Consider the following 23,155-nt stretch of genomic DNA (forward strand, 5'->3'; position numbering starts at 1 on the left):
TCTTAGTTTCTACAGTACATCTATCCAGGACCTTCTGCCTTTCATAGTTTCCTTAGAGAAGTCAGGTGTAAGTCTGATCGGTTTACCTTTATAAGTTACTTGGCCTTTTTCCTTTGCAGCTCTTAATACTCTTCCTTTAATCTGTATATTTTGTGTTTTGATTATTATATGGTGAGGGGATATTTTTTTTTTGATCCAGTCTATTTGGTGTTCTGTATGCTTCTTTAATATTCAAAGGAATATCTTTCTTTATGTTGGGAAAGTTTTCTTCTATAATTTTGTTAAAAATATTTTCTGGGCCTTTGAGCTGTGACTCTTCTCCTTCTATCCCTATTATTATTAGGTTTGGTCTTTTTGTTGTGTCCCATATTTCCTGAATGTTTTGTGATGAGATTTTGTTGGCTTTGCTGTTTTCTTTGATCAGTGCGTTTATTTTCTCTATGGTGTCCTCAGAATCTGAGATTCTTTCTTCTATCTCTTGTATTCTATTGATTATGCTTGTTTTTGTAGACTCTGCTTGTTGACCTAGATTTTCCATATCCAGCCAGTCCTCAGTTTGTGTTTTCTTCCTTTCTTCCATTTCGGTTTTCAATTCTTGAACTGTTTCCATTACCTGTTTGATCGCTTTTTCTTGGTTTCCCAGGGTATCATTTATGTATTTAATCATTTCTTCAAACTTTCTGTTATACTTCTCATCCATTTCTATAAGGGCATTTTTTACATGTTGTTTAAGCGACTCTATTGCTTTCATAAAGTCAATTTTTTCCACTTTCGTGTTAGGGTGTTCAAGTCCTTGTGTTAGGGTGTTCAAGCCCTTCTGTTGTAAGATCATTGGGTTCTGGTATTTTCATGTTTTTCAGATTGTTGGGTGAATTCTTGCCTTGGCGCCTGCCCATCTCCTCCTACGGATGCTATCTAATGGGTCTTCTAAAACAGGATCAGGTTTTCCTGCTGGCCAGGGGCCCCCGCTTACAGAATGCCCCCGCTCCGTTTCCTGGCTCCCTCCATGAGCCAAGATCCCTCTCACCACTCAGAATGGTCTTCAGGGACAGGACAAGGCTCCTCGTTTGCCAGGGACCTCACCAATAAAAGGCCTACTACTCTGCAGGCCAGCCACCAAAAAAACCTACTTGGTTTAATTGTAGTGGGACAATCTGCTCTCAGTGTGGGCTTCACTGTTTCATCTTGGACCATCCCGCGTCCGCTGCGTCTGCGCCGCAGTCTCTCCGCCACGTCTGCCTCTTGAGTTCGTTATATATTTTGGAGATCAGACCTTTGTCTGATGTGGGGTTGGTGAAGATCTTCTCCCATTCAGTAGGATGCCTTTTTGTCTTAATGACCATGTCCTTTGCTTTACAGAAGCTTCTCAGTTTCAGGAGGTTCCATTTATTCATTGTTGCTCTTATTGTCTGTGCTACTGGGTTTATATATAGGAAGTGGTCTCCTGTGCTCATGTGTTGCAGTCTACTTCCCATTTTCTCTTCTATCAGGTTCAGTGTGGTAGAATTTATATTGAGGTCTTTAATCCATTTGCACTTGAGTTTTGTGCTTGGTGATAGATATAGATCTATGTTTATTCTTCTACAGGTTGACATCCAGTTATGCCAGCACCATTTGCTGAAGATGCTTGCTTTCTTCCATTGTATACTTTTAGCTCCTTTGTGGAAAATCAGGTGTTCATAGGTTTATGGGTTAATATCTGGGTCTTCGGTTCGATTCCATTGGTTGGTGTCTTTGTTTTTATGCCAATACCAAGCTGTTTTCAATACTGTAGCTCTGTAATAGAGTTTGAAGTCAGGGATGCCTCCGGAAGTTTCTTTATTGTTTAGGATTGTTTTGGCAATCTTGGGTTTTTGAGTTTTTCCATATAAAGTTGATTATTGTTCTCTCTCAAGGTCTGTGAAGAATTTTGTTGGGATTTTAATGGGGATTGCATTGAATTTATAGATTGCCTTTGGTAGAATTGCCATTTTTACTATGTTGATCCTCTCAATCCAAGTACATGAGAGATCCTTCCATTTTATGGTGTCCTCTTCAATTTCTTTCTTCAAAGACTTAAAGTTCTTGTCGAATAGATCTTTCACTTCTTTGGTTAGTGTTACCCCAAGATACCTTATGCTATTTGTGGCTATCGTGAAAGGTGAAGTTTCTCTGATTTCCTTTTCTGCTTCTTTATCCTTTGTGTATAGGAGGGCTACTCATTTTTTTGAGTTGATTTTTATATCCTGCCACATCACTGAAGGTATCTATCAGCTGTAGGAGTTCTTTGGTAGAGTTTTTGGGGTCACTGATGTACATTATCATATCATCTGCATATAATGAAAGGTTGACTTCTTCCTTTCCAATTCGAATCCCCTTGACCTCCTTATGTTGTCTTATTGCTATTGCTAGAACTTCAAGCACTATGTTGAAGAGATATAGGAGAGGGGACAGCCTTGTCTTGTTCCTGATTTTAGTGGAATAGCTTTGAATTTCTCTCCATTTAATTTGATGTTAGCTGTTGGCTTGCTGTATATTGCTTTTATTATATTTAGATATGATCCTTGTATCCCTAATCTCTCCAAGACCTTTATCATAAAGGTGTGTTGAATTTTGTCAAATGCTTTTTCAACATCTAATTAAATGATCATACGGTTTTTTTCTTTCATTTTATTTTATGATGGATTACATTGATAGATTTTTGTATGTTGAACCAGCCCTGCATCTCTGGGATGAAGCCTACTTGATCATAATGAATGACTTTTTTTGATGTGTTCTTGGATTAGGTTTGTCAGTACTTTATTGAGAATTTTTGCATTGTTGTTCATGAGCGAGATTAGTCTATAATGCTCTGTCTTGGTTGGGTCTTTGTGTGTTTTTGGTATCAGAGTAACTGTAGCTTCATAAAAATAGTTTGGTAATGACTCTTCTGTTTCTATATGTGAAACACATTAAGGAATATAGGTATCAGCTCTTCTTGGAAGTTCTGGTAGAATTCTGCATTGAAACCATCTGGACCTGGGCTGTTTTTGGTAGGGAGATTTTTGATAACAACTTCTAATTCTTCTATTTCCTCATGACTTATAGGTCTATTTAAATTGTACACTTGGTCTTTATTTAATTTTGGTTTCTTTTACATTTTCCAACTTTGTGGCATACAGGCGTTTGTAGTAAGACCTGATGATTCTCTGAATTTCCTCTGTGTCTGTGGTTATGTCCCCCTTTTCATTTCTGATCTTATTTGTGTGTTCTCTCTCTGTCATTTAATTAGTTTGGATAGGGGTTTGATGATCTTGTTGATTTTCTCAAAGAACCAACTTTTTGTTTCATTGATTCTTTGGACTGTTTTCTGTGTTTCTATTTTGTTGATTTCAGCCCTCAGTTTGATTATTTCCAGTGTTCTACTCTTCTTGAGTGAGTCTGCTTCTTTTTTTCTAGAGCTTTCAGTTGTGCTGTGAAGTCTCTAATGTGAGCTTTCTCCATTTTTTTTTAATGTGGTCACTTAGTGCTATGAACTTTTCTCTTAGCACTGCTTTCATAGTGTTCCATAGATTTGGGTATGTTGTGTCTTTTTTTCATTGAATTCAAGGAAGACTTTGATTTCTTTATTTCTTCCCTGACCCAGGGGTGGTTCAGTAGTTGACTGTTCAGTTTCCATGAGTTTGTAGGCTTTCTGGGGGTAGAAGTGTTGATAAATTCTAACTTTATTCCATGGTGATCTAATAAGACACAGGTGGTTACTAAAATTTTTGTATCTATGGATGTTTGCTTTGTTACCGAGTATGTGATCAATTTTCAAGAGGGTTCCATGAGTTGCTGAGAAGAAGGTATATTCTTTCCTATTTGGGTGGAATGTTCTATATATGTCTATTAAGGACATTTGATTCATTACCTCTGTTAGTTCTCTTAATTCTCTGTTAGATTTCTGTCTGGTTGACCTGTCCATTGGTGAGAGAGGAGAGTTGAAATCTCCTACTATTAGTGTGTGAGGTTTGATGTGTGCTTTGAGTTCTAGTAATGTTTCTTTTACTTATGTGGGTGTTTTTATATTAGGGACATAGATATTCAGATTGAGACTTCATCCTGATGAATTGTCTCTGTTATGAGTATAAAGTGTCCATCTCGATCTCTTCTGATTGATTTTAGTTTGAAGTCAATTTTGTTAGATATTAGTATAGCCACACCCACTTGTTTCTTAGGTCTGTTTGATTGAAAAACCTTTCCCAATCCTTTACTCTGAGATGTCTGTCTTTGTGGTTGAGGTGTGTTTCTTGTAAACAACAGAATGTTGGATCATGTTTTCATATCCATTCTCTTAACCTGTGCCTTTTTTATAGTTGAATTGAGTCCATTGATATTAAGTGATATTAATGACCAGTGGTAGTTAACTCAGGTTATTATTATTATTTTTTCTTTGGTAGAGTTTGTGTGTTTCCCTTCTTTGAGTTATGCTGGTGGAGGGTTATTAGATGTCTGCGTTATTATGGGTGTTGTTGGCTTCCTTTAGTTATGGTTTTCCTTCTAGTACTTTCTGTAAGGCTGGGTTTGTGGCTACTTATTGTTTAAATTTGTTTTTATCCTGGAATATCTGTTTTCTCCATTGATGGTAAAAGAAAGGTTTGCTGGTTTTAGTAGTCTGGGATTGCATCCATGGTCTCTTAGTGTCTGCAGCACATCTACCCAAGACCTTCTGGCTTTTATGGTTTCCATAGAGAAGTCAGTGTAATTCTGATAGGTTTACCTTTATATGTTTCTTGACCTTTTTCCTTTGCAGCTCTTAATACTCTTTCTTTATTCTGTATGCTTTGTGTTTTGATTGTTATATGGCAAGGGGATTTTTTTTAATACAGTCTATTTGGTGTTCTGTATGCTTCTTATACCTTCATAGGAATATCCTTCTTTAGGTTGGGAAAGTTTTCTTCTATAATTTTGTTGAATATATTTTCTGGGCCTTTGTGTAATTCTTCTCCTTCTTCTACCCCTATTATTCTTAAGTTTGGTCTTTTCATGGTGTTCCAGATTTCCTGGATGTTTTGTGTTAAGAATTTTTTTGGATTTTCTGTTTTCTTTGATCAATGAGTTTATTTCCTCTATAGTATCTTCAGCGTCTGAGATTCTTTCTTCTATCTCTTGTATTCTGTTGGTTATACTTGTCTCTGTAGTTCCTGTTCATTTACCCAGATTTTCCATCTCTAGCCATCCCTCAGTTTGTGTTTTCTTCATTGACTTCATTTCAGTTTTCAAGTCTTGAACTATTTCCTTTACCTGTTTGATTGCTTTTTCTTGGTTTTCTAGGGTATCTTTGAGGGATTTATTCATTTCTTCTAACTTTTTGTTAGTCTTCTCATCCATTTCTTTAAAGGAGTTTTTCATGTCCTGTTTAATGGACTCTATCACTTTCATAATGTTATGTTTAAAGTCTTCCTGTTGCATGATCGCTGGATTCTGCTGTTATCATGTTGCTTTTCAGGTTGTTGGAAGAATTCTTGCATTGGTGCCTGCCCATCTCTTCCTTCAAATGCAGTCAGGAGAGTCTCGACGGTTTGGTCTGATCTTTGCTGTGGCTTACCGTGTACTTGGGTTTTTTTTTCTTGTTCTGCCCTTTCTTAGGTTCCCTCAGCACTGGAGTTGGCTCTCAGATTCCCTCCTCCCTGAAGTAGGCTATGGTGGTGGATTTAAAGACCTCGCAGATGGAAGGGTGTTCTTGGGTGCAAGCTGGGATAAGTAGAGAAAGCCAGTAGCCAGGGAGAAGCCCACTGAATGGCCAGAAAGTTTAGGGGATTGGAGGGTCCCTGTACTTGGTTCCCAGGGTGTCCAGCTTGGCGGGCACACACTTACTCCTTGGATGGATGTCCTGATACTGGATCAGGGCCACTTGCTGGCCAAGGACTTCACAGACAAAAGGGAAGGCTTGGTAGGTGCCAGCTCGGTGGAACAAAGAAACCCATGCAGCCATTGCACTCACCACTGTGTCCCCAGACTCTCAGCCTGGAAACAGGCTGAGTTGGGGGATCCTAGGACCCTGCAGATGGAAAGGGTGCTGGGGGCAAGCTGGGATGGGATAAGTAGAGAAAGCCAGTAGTCGGGGAGAAGCCCCACTGAATGGCCAGAAAGTTTAGGGGATTGGAGGGTACCTGTACTCGGTTCCAGGGGTGTCCAACTGGGTGGGCACACACTTACCCCTCCAGATGGATCTCCTGGTCTTTTTTATTTTGAGACAAGGTTTGCCCATGTAGCTTTGGAGCCTGTCTTGGAACTAGCTCTTGTAGACCAGGCTGGCCTCAAACTCACAGAGATTGGCCTGCCTCTGCCTCCTGAGTGCTGGGATTAAAGGCCTGTGCTTCCACCACCCAGCTAGGTGAGAATCTTGACATAGTTTCTGCTAGAAGTGAGGACAACAGTCACAACTCCAGCCTGGGGACTTCCTTAGCCTTTTAGGGACCCTGGCTCAGACCAGATATGGATTTGTGGCTTCACCACAGGAAAGAATTTCAGGCCTAGCTGGTGAGAAGTAGAGCTATGATTTTATAGGAAGAAAGGAGCTCGTGAACAATAAAAACATCATCGAGAACATGGGCGTGAGCTTCCCTGAGATGGAATTGTAGGAAGACACACCCCCGTGTGGGTTTGGGTTGCTCAAAAGACGATGACTGTCTTAGCACAATCCATAGACAGCATTTGGGGACTTTTAAGTTGTATTTTGAAACCTTGCTGAGGCACTGGCCCTGCTTCCTCTTTTCTTTTGCATTAGGTGAGACTGCAGGGTGGCTCCACAGATGCCTTGTATGGATTATCTGATCACCTCGAACCAAGATCCAGGAGGATTCCACATGAGTTTAATTCACATCCTTTCCCCGTAAATAAATGGGCTTTCTGGGGTGATTCCTAGACAATGGCAGGTTTATGGCTCCAAAGAGAGAAAGGTTGGAAGCAGTATTTAATTTGCTGAAATTCTTCCTTCATTGCTGGCAAGAATTTGCACCAGGCTCCAGGGTGGGGAATCTGTTTCCTCTCCTGCCATCATCGGTTTCCCGCTCTTTCTGTCTATTCCGCCTCAGTGGAAACACTCTTCACATTTGTCTCTAATTATAAATGAATTCAATATAAAAATTTGTCTATAACAGAGGTACTTACATTATTTTTCTGACATTTGTTGGCATGAATAAGAAGTCTGTACAGCATACCTCTTCACTGTTGATGTACTGAGCACCACAGAACTATTTGTCTTTTCCTGACATTTTGGTTGTGAGCCTAGCCTTTAATGACTAAGCCAAATCTTCAGCCCCGGCAATTTGTATTTCCTATCCATAACCTCTTCACAAAACCACCCCCTCTTCCCCATCTCTTCCCCAGGTTTTCTATTAGACCTGTGTCAGCTCTCTCAGCATGGTGTTCACACCTCGCCATTCACACCATGCTGTTCACTCTTCGTTAGATAATTGTAAAAATCTCCTGTCGTTGCTCCACTCTGGAAACCCAGTTGTTTGCTTTCAGCTCTCTATATAAGCAGGATGCTTACCAAATCCACTCTAGTTCCCATGGATACCCTTTGCATGAATGGCATTTTGATGTTTCTTTCAATCTCTTTTATGCTCTTTGGGGTTCAGTAGCTCTATGTCCTGTGATGATTGTCATGTGATCCTTGTGCTTTCCATAGTCTCTTTAAGCACCTTTCATATAGTTTACAGCTGCATTTGGATGGTCTTATTGCCTCATGCAAAGAGATAGAACATGGCATATAGTAATTACCTCCGTGTTGCTGCCTGGACACAGTGCAGAAAGGCAGTCCTGGTCTGTGAGTGCTTGTGACTGTGACAAATTTAGCAGCTAACTGTTGCTGTATTTGCTACAGCTCAGCATTCGATTGTAGGTGTCCTGTTTGCCACCACACAGGCAAGCAAGGCTGAAAACACTGCTCGCATTTGACCGACTGCAGAAAAATCACTGATAGCAGCATGGCTTCTGCCAGGCTCCTTAACCTTTGGATTCAGTCTCATCTGTAATACAGTCTGGATGATTTTTAATATTCCACTAGATTGTTGGGAAAATTGTGTGGCCACCTGGAACAATGTCTGTCATATAAGTAAATGTTGAGTATGAGCTGGTCTTTTATTTTCTTTGATTTTTTTAGAGACAGGATCTCATGCAGGCCAAGTTGGCCTAGAAATCACTAACCAAAAATGACCTTCCACCACTGATCCTTTTTCTACCCCAGTCCCCAAGTTCTGAGATCCCAGGTACAATGACACCTGGTTTTGTAGGATCCTGCGGATCACACTCAAGACTGTGCTTTCTAGGAAAGCATTGTGCCAGCCTTGCTATCTCCCTAACCTTGTTCTTCCTCATCTCGGGAATGGCCCTTTGTCCCATCCATCAAGCCTCTCAAGTCAAAGATCTTAAACATCATTCCATGCTACTTTTGCTCAATGCAAGGTCAGAATGCATTTTTCTTAGTTCCCCTCTCCCATCTTATTATTGCTGATATTATTCAGTGTCAACTGATGAAGAAAACTCACACCAGCCTTGCGAGGCTTCTCTCTGTGTGGTTCTTTCTAGCAAAACCTTGCTTTTCTGAACTTGGGTCTTATGGAGTCTACCATCAGCAGATGTTTGGTGAATATCTATTTTGTGCTCGCTCTGGGCTGTAAATAGAACCAGTTAACCTTGACCGTACTTCCTACCATACTAACCCAGGCATGCTTTTGATTTAATTTTGATTTAGCTACAGTTAATAAATTCCAGGGACCAATGTCTTTTATTACCTCTCTGGTTCTCCTGGGTTCCATTGGACAGATTTCACTAGCTTATGTCATTGTTGGCTTTTGTGAGTTGTATCGGTTTGGCTTTTGTCTCTTTTGTGAAATACAGAAAGCAGTAAGTTGGAGAGAGGGCTCCTCTCTTCAGACTTAATGGGATCAGCTGTAGTCAGAAGGGAGTGCCTGGTCTGGTTTCCCCTTCACTGCTGCAAAAGACAACTTCAAGAAATAATTTCAAGTACGATAAAATAATTGTGATTATAGATTATCTCGGGTTTTCAAACATATTAAGTAAGATTCCCTCATCCACAGAGAATGGGGCATTGAACTGAGCTTTGCCTTGAGGGCAGCAATGGCGCAGTGGAGGTCTCTGGAGCTGGAAACACTCAGCCTTGCCAGGCCTCAGACACTCCTCAGTGACAAGGAGAAGGGAATTACTATGAACTTCACACATATGCTATAAAGAGCCAGAGAAACAGTGACCATGGAAAGACCTGGAGAGGTACAAAAACACTGGACTCGGACAAGCCTGGACATGTGATGATGTTAGGAAGCCTGCAGGGAAAACTCAGGGGGAATACGATTTCTTTCAGGGATGTTCCTCAGATGGTGCCTTTTCTAGATCACTTGCAAAAAGTCCCATTGTAAATAGAGCAATGACAAGAATAAAAACAATGCCATCCAGGGCTGGGGATATGGCTCAGTAAGAGGGCTGGCCACAAAAGCACAAGGACCCAAGTTCGTATCCTCAGCAACCACAGCTAACTTTCTTTCTTTCTTTCTTTCTTTCTTTCTTTCTTTCTTTTTCTTTCTCTTTTTTTTTTAATAAAAGTCTTCATACAGTAATATGAGCCAGCCAGCCCAGCACCAAGGAGACAGAGGCCAGAGGATGCCCAGGGCTCACTGGCTAGCTATTATAGCTGAATTAGTGAGCTCCAGGTTCAGTGAGCTCAAATGGGATGAAAACCAACATGGGAAGACACCCAGCCTCTATGTGTACACACACACACATACACACTGCACACAGAAATAATGCCAACTAGCATTGACTTATAAAGTTAGGTATGTTATTTTCTGATCACAGAGTTAGGAGTTTGGCTAAGAAGCTTCTTGCCAGAACCTCTGGGATTTAACTGCTAAAGAAGCCACATAGCTTCACAGCCAATCTGAGTGCATATGCAGCCTGACCTGAGCATGGGCTGCTGAAGACGTGTGTTCAGTGGAGCCCACTTCCCTTTCCTCCTACCACAGTAGATCAGGAATTTGTTCTACTCTTTGGACCAGCTCACAATTTCTCTATTTCATGTCATATTTACCGTTGTGGGTGCTGGAGGCTACTTTGGTTTGGGCAGCATTCATTGTACCAGATAACCTCCAAATGCAAGGGTGTGGTATTCATTGTACCAACTTTGGTGCTTGTGGGTATGTCCTTTCCAGGTTGGCAGAGGGAAAGGACTGGAAGGGAACCCTATAGGAGACTCCTTTATTTCTGTGGGTGGCAGTTCCCACCCTGTGCCTACAATGGACTAGGAAATGTAGTCCCACCTGGAAGCCACCTGTTACCTCACCATGTGCTGTGCTGTGCTGAATGGCTGGCAGTGCCCACACAGGGACCTGGGTTGCTCCTTGATAGTATTTTGTTGTAAAACTTCTCTTTCCTCAAGTTTCTTTAACTGGATCCTGCTTGATGCCATGAAGTACAGACTTCATGGAGAAAGTTGGTATTTTGTTTTGGGTCATACTCTGCTCCTGGCATCACTGTTTCCTTTCCAGCTAACACTGCATGGAAACACCACAAGTGACAGTCTTGGGGGTCTTCAAACCCCTTTATGTGCATTTGGTGACCCAGTGGCTTCACTATTGGCCTTTCTCTTTACTCTAACGGTATCTATTTTTTCAGTGTGTGTATCATATCTACACATGTTTATTGAGTCTTGGGTATACAGAGAGGATTTATCCTCACTCTCATTCTGCCACCCAGCTCCCACCACCGGCTAGCTTTACCCAAAATAACAACACACAAATTGTATTCATTTAAACACTGCTTGGCCCATTAACTCTAGCCCTTACAGGCTAATTCTCATATCCCGATCAATCCATCTCTAATAATCTGTGTCGCATCAGTCTTACCGGGAAAGATTCAGCATGTCTGACCTGGCAGCTTGCTTCATGGCGTCTGCCCAGGAGAGGGGAGCATGGCCTCTGAGCTCACTTCCTCTTCCTCCCAGCATTCTGTTCTGTTTACTCCTCCCACCTATGTTTTAACCTATGAGAGGAAAGCAGTTTCTTTGTTATAATTAACCAATGACCTTCCTCCATCACACGGGACAGCACAGGAATCTGCAAAATTCACGCAGCTCGCAGGCTCTTTTCTCTCTCATGATATTGGTTATTCTTTGGGCAGTTTTTAGTTTTATTTTGTCAGTCACACACACGTGCAACAGCTGTAATTTTCTCTGGAAATTCTGTTCTTTTCAAATATTTTCCCCTAGGAATCAACAGGGAGCTAATGATTCTCAGATCTCTTATCTGGAATTACTAACTACAACTCCTAATCCTGGGAGAGCTGGTTAGGTCCATCTGAGAAAACAACACTTGGAATACTGACCATGGCTCCCAGGGCTGCAGACAGAGCAGGGCAAAGGCCTCAGGAACGGACATAGAGGCCACTGTTGAGAGTGCATTCCCTGGACACCAAGCATACAGTCATTGGTAGGATCTGGGATGCTCCAGGAGGGTGGAGAGATCCAGCTTTACCCTACTCAGGAGCTTATATCGGTGGGAAAAGTGTGGTATGGTGAATGGGAAGAGAGCGCCTTATCAAAGTCTGCCTTTACCGAGAGATGGACACGTGGGACCCTCTGTAGAAAAGAGAACGTATAAATGTTGAAATAAGAGTGGCGGGACTGCGTTCCCAGCACCCTGGCTGCTCTTATTACTACAGAATGGCGCCCAACGTGGGGCAACTGAATCCACAGAAAGCCTGAAAAAGCTTGGGAAAGAGTAAAGCATGTTTTCTTGATAGCAGTGATTTCTTGGATCTGCTCTGCTTGCTAGAGGCAAGCAAGCGCTCTCATCTAAGAGAGGCTTCCTGACTCAGCTTCAGCTGCAAAACCCTGCAGCTCTTAAGAGGTCCTGCCACAAAACACTTAAACAGTGTTGATGAAAAGCTGAACGCATGCTTTTCGGTTTTCAGCCGTAGCAGGAAAAAAACTGCGACGCCAGCTTTCTCGGCTGTCCTGCCAGGGCAAACTCTGACTCTTTTACGCAGGCGGTTCATGCGGTTTGCAAGCACAGGCTGCTGAAGCTCGCTTGCTGGCAGGGACCTTGAAATGCCATAGAGTTGTGCAGTAAACATGGCTACAGCCAGTACCTCAGCCATGAGGCTGGAAAGCTAAGGAATGGGCTACATCTAGCTGGCAAACAACGCCTTTAGTCCTACTGAAATTGCTTGGTAAATTAAAGACTCATGTGGTCAGAAAAAGAGAGATATACAGTAAAGAGAGATTCAAAGATAGAGAAAATTTCTGAATGGTTTAAAGTGTGTTAAAAATATATGCAGACTAAAAGTTGAAGTTCTTAAAGTAAAAAACAAAAAAAGGAAAAGAGTTGTTGTGTGTGGTAGTACACACCTTTAATCCCAACACTTGGAAGGCAGTGGGAGATTGACCTCTGTGACTTCAAGGTGTGGTAGCACACACCTTTAATCCCAGTGCCTAGAAGGCAGAGACAAACAGATCTCTGTGGGTTCAAGGTGTAGTAGGGTACACCTTTAATCCCAATGCCTGGGAGGCAGAGACAGGCAGATCTCTGAGAGTTCAAGGACAGCCTGGTCTACAGAGTTATTCCAGGTCAAAGATACAGAGAACCTGTCTCAAAAAGCAAAAAGTTAAAAGTAAAAATAAACGAAATAGAGGTTAAAACAAAGCTGCACAAAGATGGAAAATACACAGAGAATTTTGATACTGTATGCTATTATGCTCTGTTTGAATTGTTTGAATGCTGAGGAAGGAGCAACAGCTGCTAAAAGGTATTTGTTTATAAATGCTGCTGAACTAATCCAACATAAGATACTTTGAAAATGCCTTGACTTTGAAATTTGGATCTAAGGACATGATACTTTGGAAAGGAGTTTCTTATTTTGTTTTCACAGAGGATGAGACCCTGTTCATTTCTTCTATTCCGATTTGGTATGATGGACCACACCCTCCTGAAGGGTTAGTGTGAACACCTTCAGAAAATTGCTTCGCTCAACTGCCAACTGAGATGAAACTAGCACACAGGTTATACCATGAAAGACCTAATTAACGACGCCCCCATTCAGCAGGAAGCAGTTTGGAGAGAAAAAACTGCGTCCATGTTCCCAAATATGGTTTATAAACGTTCTTTAACATTTAAAGGGGGATATGATATAGATATGAATAATTTGTATTAGTATAGATTTTGCTTTATTGATAGAGATTTAAGGTCAATTTTGTTATATGTATATGCATATTTCTGCTATTGTTTAAGATATTGTGATTGTGTAGTTCATTAAAAAATGTAATGTATAATTAAGAAATAGGTTAATGGATAATCATCAGTAATGGTCAAGCTTGTAGTCATGTTAGTTAGATTTTCTAGATATATAGAGATACATTTCAGTTAGATAGACATTCTTCACATCTTTCAAAGACTGCAGAATATGGCATTTAATGTTTTAATAACTTAGGACTTTTCATGACAATGAGACACGTCTGCTCCTGGCAGCACCAATCTACTTCAAGAAGATGGGCATCGAAGAGGCACCTTATGGAGTTTTGATAGCCATTTGGGCAAGAAACTGCTCTTGCCTGGACTATTGCATAAACTGGACACAGAGAACCCGCAGAGAGAGGACTACTGAACTTGCCTAAAGGTGAGATGATCTTTCGGGGTTCCTGATTCATAAAAGAGTCTGCAAGACATTCTTCAGGACACAACAGATAGTGACTGAACTGACTTTGAAATGTCCTGCTTCATGGAAATGTCTCTGGATACCATGGGCCTGAAGGCCGAAGATGGATGCCCCAATGGTACAGAGGAACTTTGGGTGACTGTCCAGGCAGCAAAATGTCTCTGTCATTTCTAGAGTTTGAAAGTTATTTATTTCTTGTTTGCTTAGGTAATATTATATCCTTCTGGAGTCTTTGATGTAGTTAAAGAATATATAGATAGTTATAGTTTTCCTTAGTTATGAAAAAAGATAAAATAGATGTAAATATTGTAACTTTTACTTGATAACTGTTTTGTTATATATAATTTTGCTATGTTAAAGTTAAAGCCTTTTTTTGGTTTAAACAGAAAAAGGGGAAGTGATGTGGGAGTGTCATATATCAATCTGTTGATTTCATTGGTTAAGTAATAAACAAACTGCTTGGGCTCATAGCTTAGAACATAGGTGGGTGGAGTAAACAGAACAGAATGCTGGGAGAAAGAGGAAGTGAGGTAACATGCCTCAGACAGAGATGCCATGCTCTGCTCTCCTGGGCAGACGCGATTCAGCTCCGACCCAGGATGGACGTAGGCTAGAATCTTCCTGGTAAGCGCACCTTGGGGTGCAACACAGATGATTAGAAATGGGCTAAATTAATATGTGAGAATTATCCTGGAAGAGGCTATATAGAAATGGGCCAAGCAGTGTTTAAATGAATACAGTTTGTGTGTTGTTATTTTGGGGCATAAGCTAGCCAGGCGGCCGGGGTGCTGGGGACGCAGCCCCACCACTCTTACTACTACATATAAAAATATATCTAGCAGACATGAAATAATTGTCTGGGTTTGAATACTGTATTCCTTAGAGCGTTGTGCCCATGTCTCTTACTTTTTAACTTTGTAACCGCAAGTAGCTGTCAGCGGACAAAAGCACTGTGAGAGCAGGATGCGTCTGGCTCGATATTTAGTTAAACCTGCAAAAGTGCTGAGCTCTAAGTCTAGAATAAGGTTATGCAGGGGGCGGGAAGGCGAACTGGGAACATATGAAGGGGAACAATGGGGGCTATCATAATGACCACTATATCCCTTAAATTGTGATGTATTTAAAGCCAAAACTAGAAGCCAGTAGTAAAGCTGTTTATGTAACCCTGGTAAGAGAAACTCAGTTTAAGTAGAAATAAAGATGGCCTGAGCTATTCAGGGCCACTTGAGTGTAACCCACTTGGTGGTCAGAAGTTTTCCTTGTGGCGATGCCCCTTCCCTGCCTCAGGGCCTGAACCCAAGCAGAAGCTGGACCCTGACACCCACCAACAATGTTTATGGTTTCTTTGGTTATCCAACACTTATCTCTTGTTTTGGTAACAGCCACCCTAACAGGCATGAGAAGACATCTCTTCGAGTTTTGATTTACATTTCCCTGAAGATCAGTGATTTTCCCCCCACATACCTGATGGCCCTTTTCGTCATCTGGAAAAATTTCTACCCAGTACCTGGGTTCTTTTGAACTGTTTTTTAATCAGGTTGTCCATTCTGCTGTTAACATCAGTCTTCAGGCTCTCCGAGAGTGCATTGTGAGTTCTTTGTTTTTATATTAATCCCTGACAGATATATAGCTGACAGACGCTTCCTCCCCATCTGAAAGCTGCCTTTGTGTCCTGCCGGCTGCTGCTTCAGTTTGATGTACTCCAGTGAATCTGCTTTTGCTTATGAAGGCTGAACTTTGATGTGACAGCCAAACGCCAAGGCCAGGGCCACTGTCAGGATACCTCTGCCCATCCAGCTTTGTGGCTGCAGGTCTGCTAGTCAGATGCACCATTTTGAGTTGATTTCTGTGTGTAGCGTGAGTAAAAGGTCCAGTTTCCTTGTTTACGATGTGAATGCCTCATTTCCCTAAACCACTTATTAGAGAGTAGAACCTTTTTCTTGTTCTGTCTTTTTGGTGCATTCTTCTTCACATTTTTGTAGCAAGAAAGGGTTTTAAAGAGATAAGAGTCTCATACTGGCTCAGGCTGGTCATGAAGTCACTGTGTATGTAACCCAGGCTGACCTCAAACTTGTGGCCATTTTTCTGCCTTACCTTCCCACAGTGATGGGATTATAGGTGTGAGCCATTATGCTCTGTTATTTCCTTCCTTTTTTGGTGTGGGGTATATAAATTGTCTGTCTGTCTGTATGTATGTATGTATGTTCTTTTTTTTTTTTTAGTTTTTTCGAGACAGGGTTTCTCCGTAGCTTTGGACCCTGTCCTGGCACTAGCTCTTGTAGACCAGGCTGGCCTCGAACTCACAGAGATCCGCCTGCCTCTGCCTCCCGAGTGCTGGGATTAAAGGCATGCGCCACCACCGCCCGGCTGTATGTATGTTCTTGAAAGAGCAATTTATGTGTGCATGGCATATGTACACATGTGTGTGAGGACGCAGCAGAGGCCAAATGAGGACATTGGGTACCCTACTCTCTTACCCTCCACCTAGTGCTTTGAGACAGGGTTTCTCACTGAGCTTGAGACTGTGGTGGTGACTAATAAGCCTCAATTTATCCCAATTCTTGTGTCTTTGCCCATATCTCATACCAGAATTGTAGACACATGGGTGCCATGACTGGCCAGGCTAACAGTCATGTGTCTAGCCACAGGCGGCCATGTCCATTTGTTTTATTTGTTTGGTATTGGGGTTTAAACTCAGATCATCATCATGTTTGTGTGTCAAGAATGTTCAGTACACTGTGCCATCTCTCTGGTCCCCTTTGGTTTTGAAGGACAACTTTGTAGGATGGAGCATCTTCTCAACTCGAGATATTTTACTTTCTCTCTTCTTGCTTTAATGGTGTTCTGGATATTTTATGTCAAACTGACACAAGCTAGAGTCATCTGAGAGGAGGGAGCCTCAGTTGAGAAAATGCTTCTGTAAGATCAGGCTGTAAGGCATTTTTTTAAAATTAGTGATTGATGGGGGTGGGCCTAGCCTGCTGTGGCTAGTACCACCACTAGGCTGGTGGCCCTGCGTTCTATAAATTAAGCAGGCTGAGAGAGTTAGGGAAAACAAGCCAGTAAGCAACACTCCTCCCTGGTCTCTGCTTCAGCTCCTGCCTCCAGGATCCTGCCTTGCTTGAGTTCCTGTCCTGACTTCCTTTGCTGATCAACTGTGATGGGGAAGCATAAGCTGAATAAACCCTTTTCTCTCCAAATTGTTTTGGTCATGGTGTTACATACATCCCAGCAATAGTAACCCTAGCTAAGACCCATGGTTTGTAAGAAAGTTACATGTGTGTTTTAATCTTTCCTCCTCTATGGGTGAAAAAAAAATTACCCCTTAGGTTTCTTTCAAGATATCGTCTTTATCTTTGATTTTCCAGATGTTTGGGAAATAATGTTCTAGTGTGCCGTGCGCATTCACTCTGCTTGCTGTGTTCCCTGTTCTTTCTGTGCCTCTTATTTAACATCTGTCACTAACCTGGGGACACCTAACCATTTCTTTAAATATTTTTCTGTTCTCCATTCTTTTGATATCTTTGTTTCCCCTCTGTAGTCAGGCAATTCTTGGACCTTCTCTTTTCCTCCTTCCTCCTCTTCCTCCTGTTCCTCCTCCTCTTCCTCTTCTTCTTTACTTTGCTTTTTTCAGTTTGGGAGGTTTCTGCTGAGATAACTGTAGGTTTGGAGGTTCTTTCTTCTCTTGGGACTAGTCTAAAAAGCTGGTGCAAGGCAAGGCATTCTGTCTTTCTGTTACAGTGTGCTGTTTGCCAGCAGAGACACGTCTGGTCCTTCACTGGAAGTGTTTGATGTGTCACTTGGCTTTTCTCGCCTACTGTCTATTCTTTCAAATTCCTGAGCTAACCCCATCATCTCAGTTGTATCTGAGTCTGGTTCAAATGCTTGTTGAGTCTCTTTGAATTGTGGTTTTGACCTGTAATGATCTTGATAGTTGGATATGATACGGGGGTAAAATGAATTTCCATATGTAGTTGTTCAATAACTTGGTGGTCGATGGGGAAGGAGGGATGTTCTGTAGTTCTGTGGTTAACTCTTAAACTTGTAGAGAGCCTGAGCCTCCATATGTCTAATTTACCCATAATCCTCAGCCCTACCTCCACAGGGAGGGACTGACTAGCAGGAGTGGGCAAGAACCAGGCCCTTACAGTTTCCTGTGTGGACGGCTAAACACACTGAAGGCTAAAGGGGCTGTGGTTGGATATTTCCTTTCCCCAAAATCATTAGGCTTGGGAAAACTCCTAACAGATTGGACCTGGTTAAATTGTTTCTCTTAAGAGAAGACCTTACAATGAACAAATGTTGTTTTCATTGACTAGTCCTCTGAGATTTGTTTTTTCAAAGTCCAGCTAAATTTTAAAATTTTCTTTTAGTTTACCTATTTCTGATCTGATCATTTTGTGTCCTTGTTTCTCTCAGACTGTGTCTGTGTTTCCAGGTTCTAAGTGGACAGTTCTAGCTAGTGGATTTGCATTCTGAAGATTCAGTCCCCTGTGCTTCATGTAGTTGAGCCTTAAAGGATTTCCCCAAGTTTTTGTTATTGCTGCTGTTGTCTGTCTGTGAGTTAGTTCATTGTAGTACTGGCATGTACTAGGCAAACATTCTGTCACAGAGCTAAATCCCTAACCTCCTGCTCTTTAATTTACTTTTTGTTTTTGAGACTTGTTTCTTGTTAAGTTACCCAGGCTGGCCTCAAACTTACCCGGTAGTCTAGGCAGGCTTTGAACTTGGGATCTTCCTGCTTCAGTGTTGAGATTATTGGCCTACACTACTAGGTCTGCCACTATTTTTGACTATATATTTGTTTTTTTCTTTATTGGATTATAGGGTTAGATAGAAGAACAGTAAACTGGGGGCCTTCTGGACATGAGACTACAATCTCTGTGCCTCCTATTAGGTACCTCTGGAAGTGGGGTGGCATTGTGTAGCATCAAGTAACCATTTAAATACGAGCAGAGCCTCAATCACAAAGCTTTGGTTTATATTCTTTCTTCTCTGCCAAGCATCTTAACCCAGAAAAGTGTTGATTTTACAAAGTGACAAGGTTACTTGATGACTTTGTTCAAGTATGATGAACTGATGAGCCTTTGAGAGATTCTGAAGTGTGTGACATTAACAGGTAACTTGTTTGTGTCTTTGCTTTCTTTATCATCATGGAGGCCATACTCATTCATATTGTCGCACGCCAAGGACTTGTCCTTCAGCGTCTTCACATAGACCTAAGACCACCTTAGAGCATTTCCTTTTCTTCCCTTTGAGTTGGCCGGGGGTAGAAGAACCGCTTGACGGAGGGAAGTGGTGGCACCTCTAAAGGGTTAACGAGTAAACAGCCATTAAGCTTTGACACTATGGCAAAGACCCAATGTTTACCCCAGTGAAGCAGCTGATAACACTTCTGAAGAAAAAGCCAGTGCTTAGAACTGCATTCTGCATGTCCCAATTAAACAGAAATGACATTTATCTTAATGCTGCCAATGTTGCTTCTACATTCCCCTGGGCTCTAAACTATCTTATTTGATAGATATGGCCTGGATTATGAGTTGGCTCGTGTAGGACAGAAGTCTCTCTGTGACTGCTGATTTCCAAAACCTCAAGAGAAGGCTTGATCATGTTCTGAACCCTCTGAGCGCAGAGCCAATGCTTGGGTGACCAAGTTAGCTTCTCAGCTGTAGTATAAATTTCTGCACTGCAGAAATTTTACAAAGACAAGATTTTTTTTTAAAAAAAAAAACTATTTCATAACATGTAGCTTCCAGAAGAGCCACATTAACCTCTGCTTGCTTGATTCTGAATGGATGTAACACAGCAGAATACAGATTAAAAAGACCCGCACTTTGGTTTCTATAATGAGAAGCAATCAGCATTAAGATGATATCATGGTAGGAAGGTGAAGTATGCCGGGAATCCAAACTTTATGCTAATTACCTTAAGTCTCCCTTGTTCGTTCTTCATTTGCCTTTAAGGGATCAGATATTTCTGAAATACTCATGAGAAAATCTGATCATCTGTGGTAGCACACCAACCTTTAAATCGTGGGCACTTGTCTATGCTTTGATACAGTAAACATAATTTCTGCCTTCCAAGCCTTTTTACTTGGGACAGAAGATAGAGGTGAACCCTTCACCACTGAGCTCCAGCCCAGCCCAGCCCAGCGCAACCCTGCTGCCCAAGCTTGGCCTTAAAGATTTCCCTTCCTTGTTTTATTATAGCCCTCCTCTTCCTCTCTCTCTTGCCACACACACACACACACACACACACACACACACACACACACACGGAGCATTTGTTTATTCTTACATACACTAGTAACTCATGTACTGATGATACTCTTACTGTGGGCATTCTCTTTTAAGGTATCCTTATCCATTTAAAATGAAAAGGTTGGCTTGAAATGACCTCTTAGGAGCCCAGCCCCAACCCACTCATTTCCACTTGCCTGGAGCTTGATGCTTTGCATAGCTTCCAAAGTGTGAGGTGTCTAGACTCCTGCGAAGGATTGGAACCATGTCTCAAAGAGGAGAAGGTCAAAGGGATGATGGGGCAGGCAGGGAAATAAGGATAGAGTTCCTCAGTCTAGAGTCCTTTCACTGAACATATGAGCTGTTGAGCTGGAGGGGCACCCTGAAGTAGAGTGCGGTGACCATAGCTGGAATGGTGAATATACCTTTGGGTAGCAATTAAGCCAGACACTGTAATATTATTCAAGGCTCAGAAATGGACCAGCTTACTTTTTATTTACTGGGGAAATAATTGAAAACGTCCTCCATGTGCTTATATTGATTTGTAATGTATTCAATATTCTGTCTAACTCTACAACTGGCATTCCAGGGTGGCTGAAAATGCCTTTTAGGCCAAGCTGGGACTGTGAGCCCCTTGCTCTGTGTGTGTCTAGGCAAATGGGCACAAACTAAGAAGTGAGCCTTCTGTCTTCCATCAAAACACAGCTCGTGTTCCTTTTTCCTCTCTCAGATTTAAGAATAAAGCACACATCAGTGGAATCCACCTAATTGTCCATCAATAGACAAATGGATAATGAAAATTAAATATATAAGCTACATTTACATATAGAAATGCTACTCAGGTCTACAGAAAAATGAAAGCACAAAATTCATAGGAAAATGGATAGACTTAGAATGTATAATATTAAGCAAGCTCCACAATCTTGGAATAACAACTTCATGCTCTCTTTGTATACAGAACTAGCCGACGGTGTATGTGTATGTGTAAACAAATGGACATGTGGGCGAAGTATACCATGAAGGAAACAAGAAAGGCAAATCTAAGGGCGTCAAGATGAGTGAACGCAGGTTATGGCCACCAGTTATGAGCGGATAGCAGGCTAATTGTTTGCTCAGTTCTAACTCGGTCATGACTTTAGAGTGTAGATAAGTGTTTAAAATGTGTTCAATAGTGAAAGAATAAGATCCATTATGAAGCTACAAAGCTTCTATTCCAAAATAGCTACCTGTCTTGAGTTGTATAGTCTTTTGCGGTCTGGTTAATTTTCGTACATGATATTTTTATTTATAACTTTTTAAATATATAAGAAAATCTAAAATTAAAAATGAATATAGGAGAGAAAAATAGCTGGGCATGGTGGTACATATAATCCCTGGAGCCAGAGAAAGGGAGAACTCTGAATTCAAGGACAGCCTGGTTTACATAGTAAGACGTTTCAAAAATAAAAATATAAATAAATAAATGGCAATCATAACAGAACTAACTAAGGAGGGAGTGGGGAAAACAGGGTTTTCAGCCCAGACCTAGAATACAAACGGTTTAACATGAAGCACCTACTACATGTTCATGTTGGGAGACAACATTAGCCGTGTTAGACCACAGCACAGTGAACTCTGCACTGTCCTGGTGGTGAGCAGACAGGGTGCACTGAGCATGCGGGAGAGACTAATGGGAACACAGTGCGTCTGGCCACCTGCACTGTCTCTGTTCAGGGTCTCATGTTTCCTCCAGGAAGCACACCTCTCAGGGAGTTGCTTCGTTTTCCTCCAAGGCACCTCACAGGTTCGAAGGCCAGTGAACCTTAGCCAGCCCTCACCCCTTTTCACACCAAGTTTATTATCTAATGTTGTCTGCTGTCATCTACGTGAGTCTTGATTCACAATAACAGTCAAATGATTTCCTGTATCTTTCTTTTTTAGCTTTAATGTTGGGGGTTGTCAGCCTGTAACACGAAAATGCTGCTGATTTTGATCCTGACAATGGCTTGTTTCCATGTTTGTGTGAGCCAAGATTCTGGTAAGATATGGAATTGTTTCCTTGCATTATTTTGTATACACATATATACTCAATGTTAGTCAATGGGTGGAGGCCGTTTAAGTTATGGTATTAGCTTCACATTGCTTGATTTCAATGGCAGTAAGGATGTGGGGGCGAGGTTTTATCTTTTTTTGTTTCCTCATATCTGGAAATCCCAAGCTGCTGATAAAATATATGAAAGCTGTCATCTGTCCTTAATTCAGTCTACTCTAGATCTCTTTGGAAAACTCAGTCTTTAATTGTCTTGATTGCAAATGCTGCTTTGGCTGAGAGTGTAGATTCTGCAGCAGCTGCAGTGTCTTGGACTGACCGCTGCTTCTAAAGGCATCCATGTGTTTACCCTGGAGAGAGAGCTCCTAGTACTGGATGTCAGGGTTGTGGTCAGGAACTCACGTGAAACAGCCCTGCTTAAGTTGGTGCGTGGGGGCCAGCTCACATCCAGAACCACCTACACCGACTTTATAACTTTCTCTAGGATTGTGACCTTGAAATGAGCTTAGTGGAGATAAGCCAGACTTTGCCCCTTAAAATATCATTCGATGTCTCTCTGAGCCTTAAGCTTTGGAGGAAGGGTCCATCTCCACCCCCGCCCCACAATTACGTGGCTTAGACATGAAGAAGGACCTGGAACTGTCGCTTTGCTAATCAGCCAAATGCCTTTCCCACACAAAATAGAGGAGCTTCTGCATGAGTAGAAAGGCCACTGATGGTCATACAGCAAGCCACCCTCAACAGGGTTCTCTGGACTGGGTACTCAACCTTCCCTTGAAGAAGGTCCGGACTGGCCCCTCTGCTCATTTTCTCCCAAATGTTGCTGGCTGTGTGGTAAAGGGTAGAATCTCAGATTGCTGGGCGTGAGGTCACTTAAAGTACTAGAAAGGACCGATTGATTTGGTCAGATACTCACAGAGACCGAATGATGGAGGCCAGGGCTAGTTTCCTAGCAGTGGGGGGAAAAAAAAACAACTCAAAACCCAGGAACTATTATGACTTGTGATAGCCATTTATCTAGTAACCAAATGTGATGAGATCTTAAAGCGAGGAGATAGCCTGGCCATTTGCTAATCAAACCTCCTTATTTTAAAATAGAGGAGATTGCGGCTCCTGCATAGTGTCTGACTTGATAATGCTCGTAGAAATAGCTGGTGATAGGCAGGCTTCCCTGTCACTCGATCCAACTGCACTGCATTTTCTCAGATAACGTGCA

General features: G+C 41.8%; 1 protein-coding gene across 1 annotated transcript in view; it reads left to right on the forward strand.

The window, feature by feature from the left end:
- Positions 1 to 21,866: 21,866 nt before the first annotated feature.
- Col6a6 (collagen type VI alpha 6 chain) overlaps positions 21,867 to 23,155 on the forward strand; it is a 99,927-nt gene continuing 98,638 nt past the window's right edge. Inside the window, exon 1 of the mRNA XM_041676770.1 lies at positions 21,867 to 21,927. Coding sequence (XP_041532704.1) covers positions 21,867 to 21,927 — 61 coding nt within the window. The remainder of the gene's footprint in view (positions 21,928 to 23,155) is intronic.

This window comes from Microtus oregoni, unplaced genomic scaffold, assembly GCF_018167655.1.
Source record: "Microtus oregoni isolate MIOR12 unplaced genomic scaffold, Mior012 000028F_ref0000031, whole genome shotgun sequence".
In the NCBI taxonomy this organism is placed as follows: domain Eukaryota; kingdom Metazoa; phylum Chordata; class Mammalia; order Rodentia; family Cricetidae; genus Microtus; species Microtus oregoni.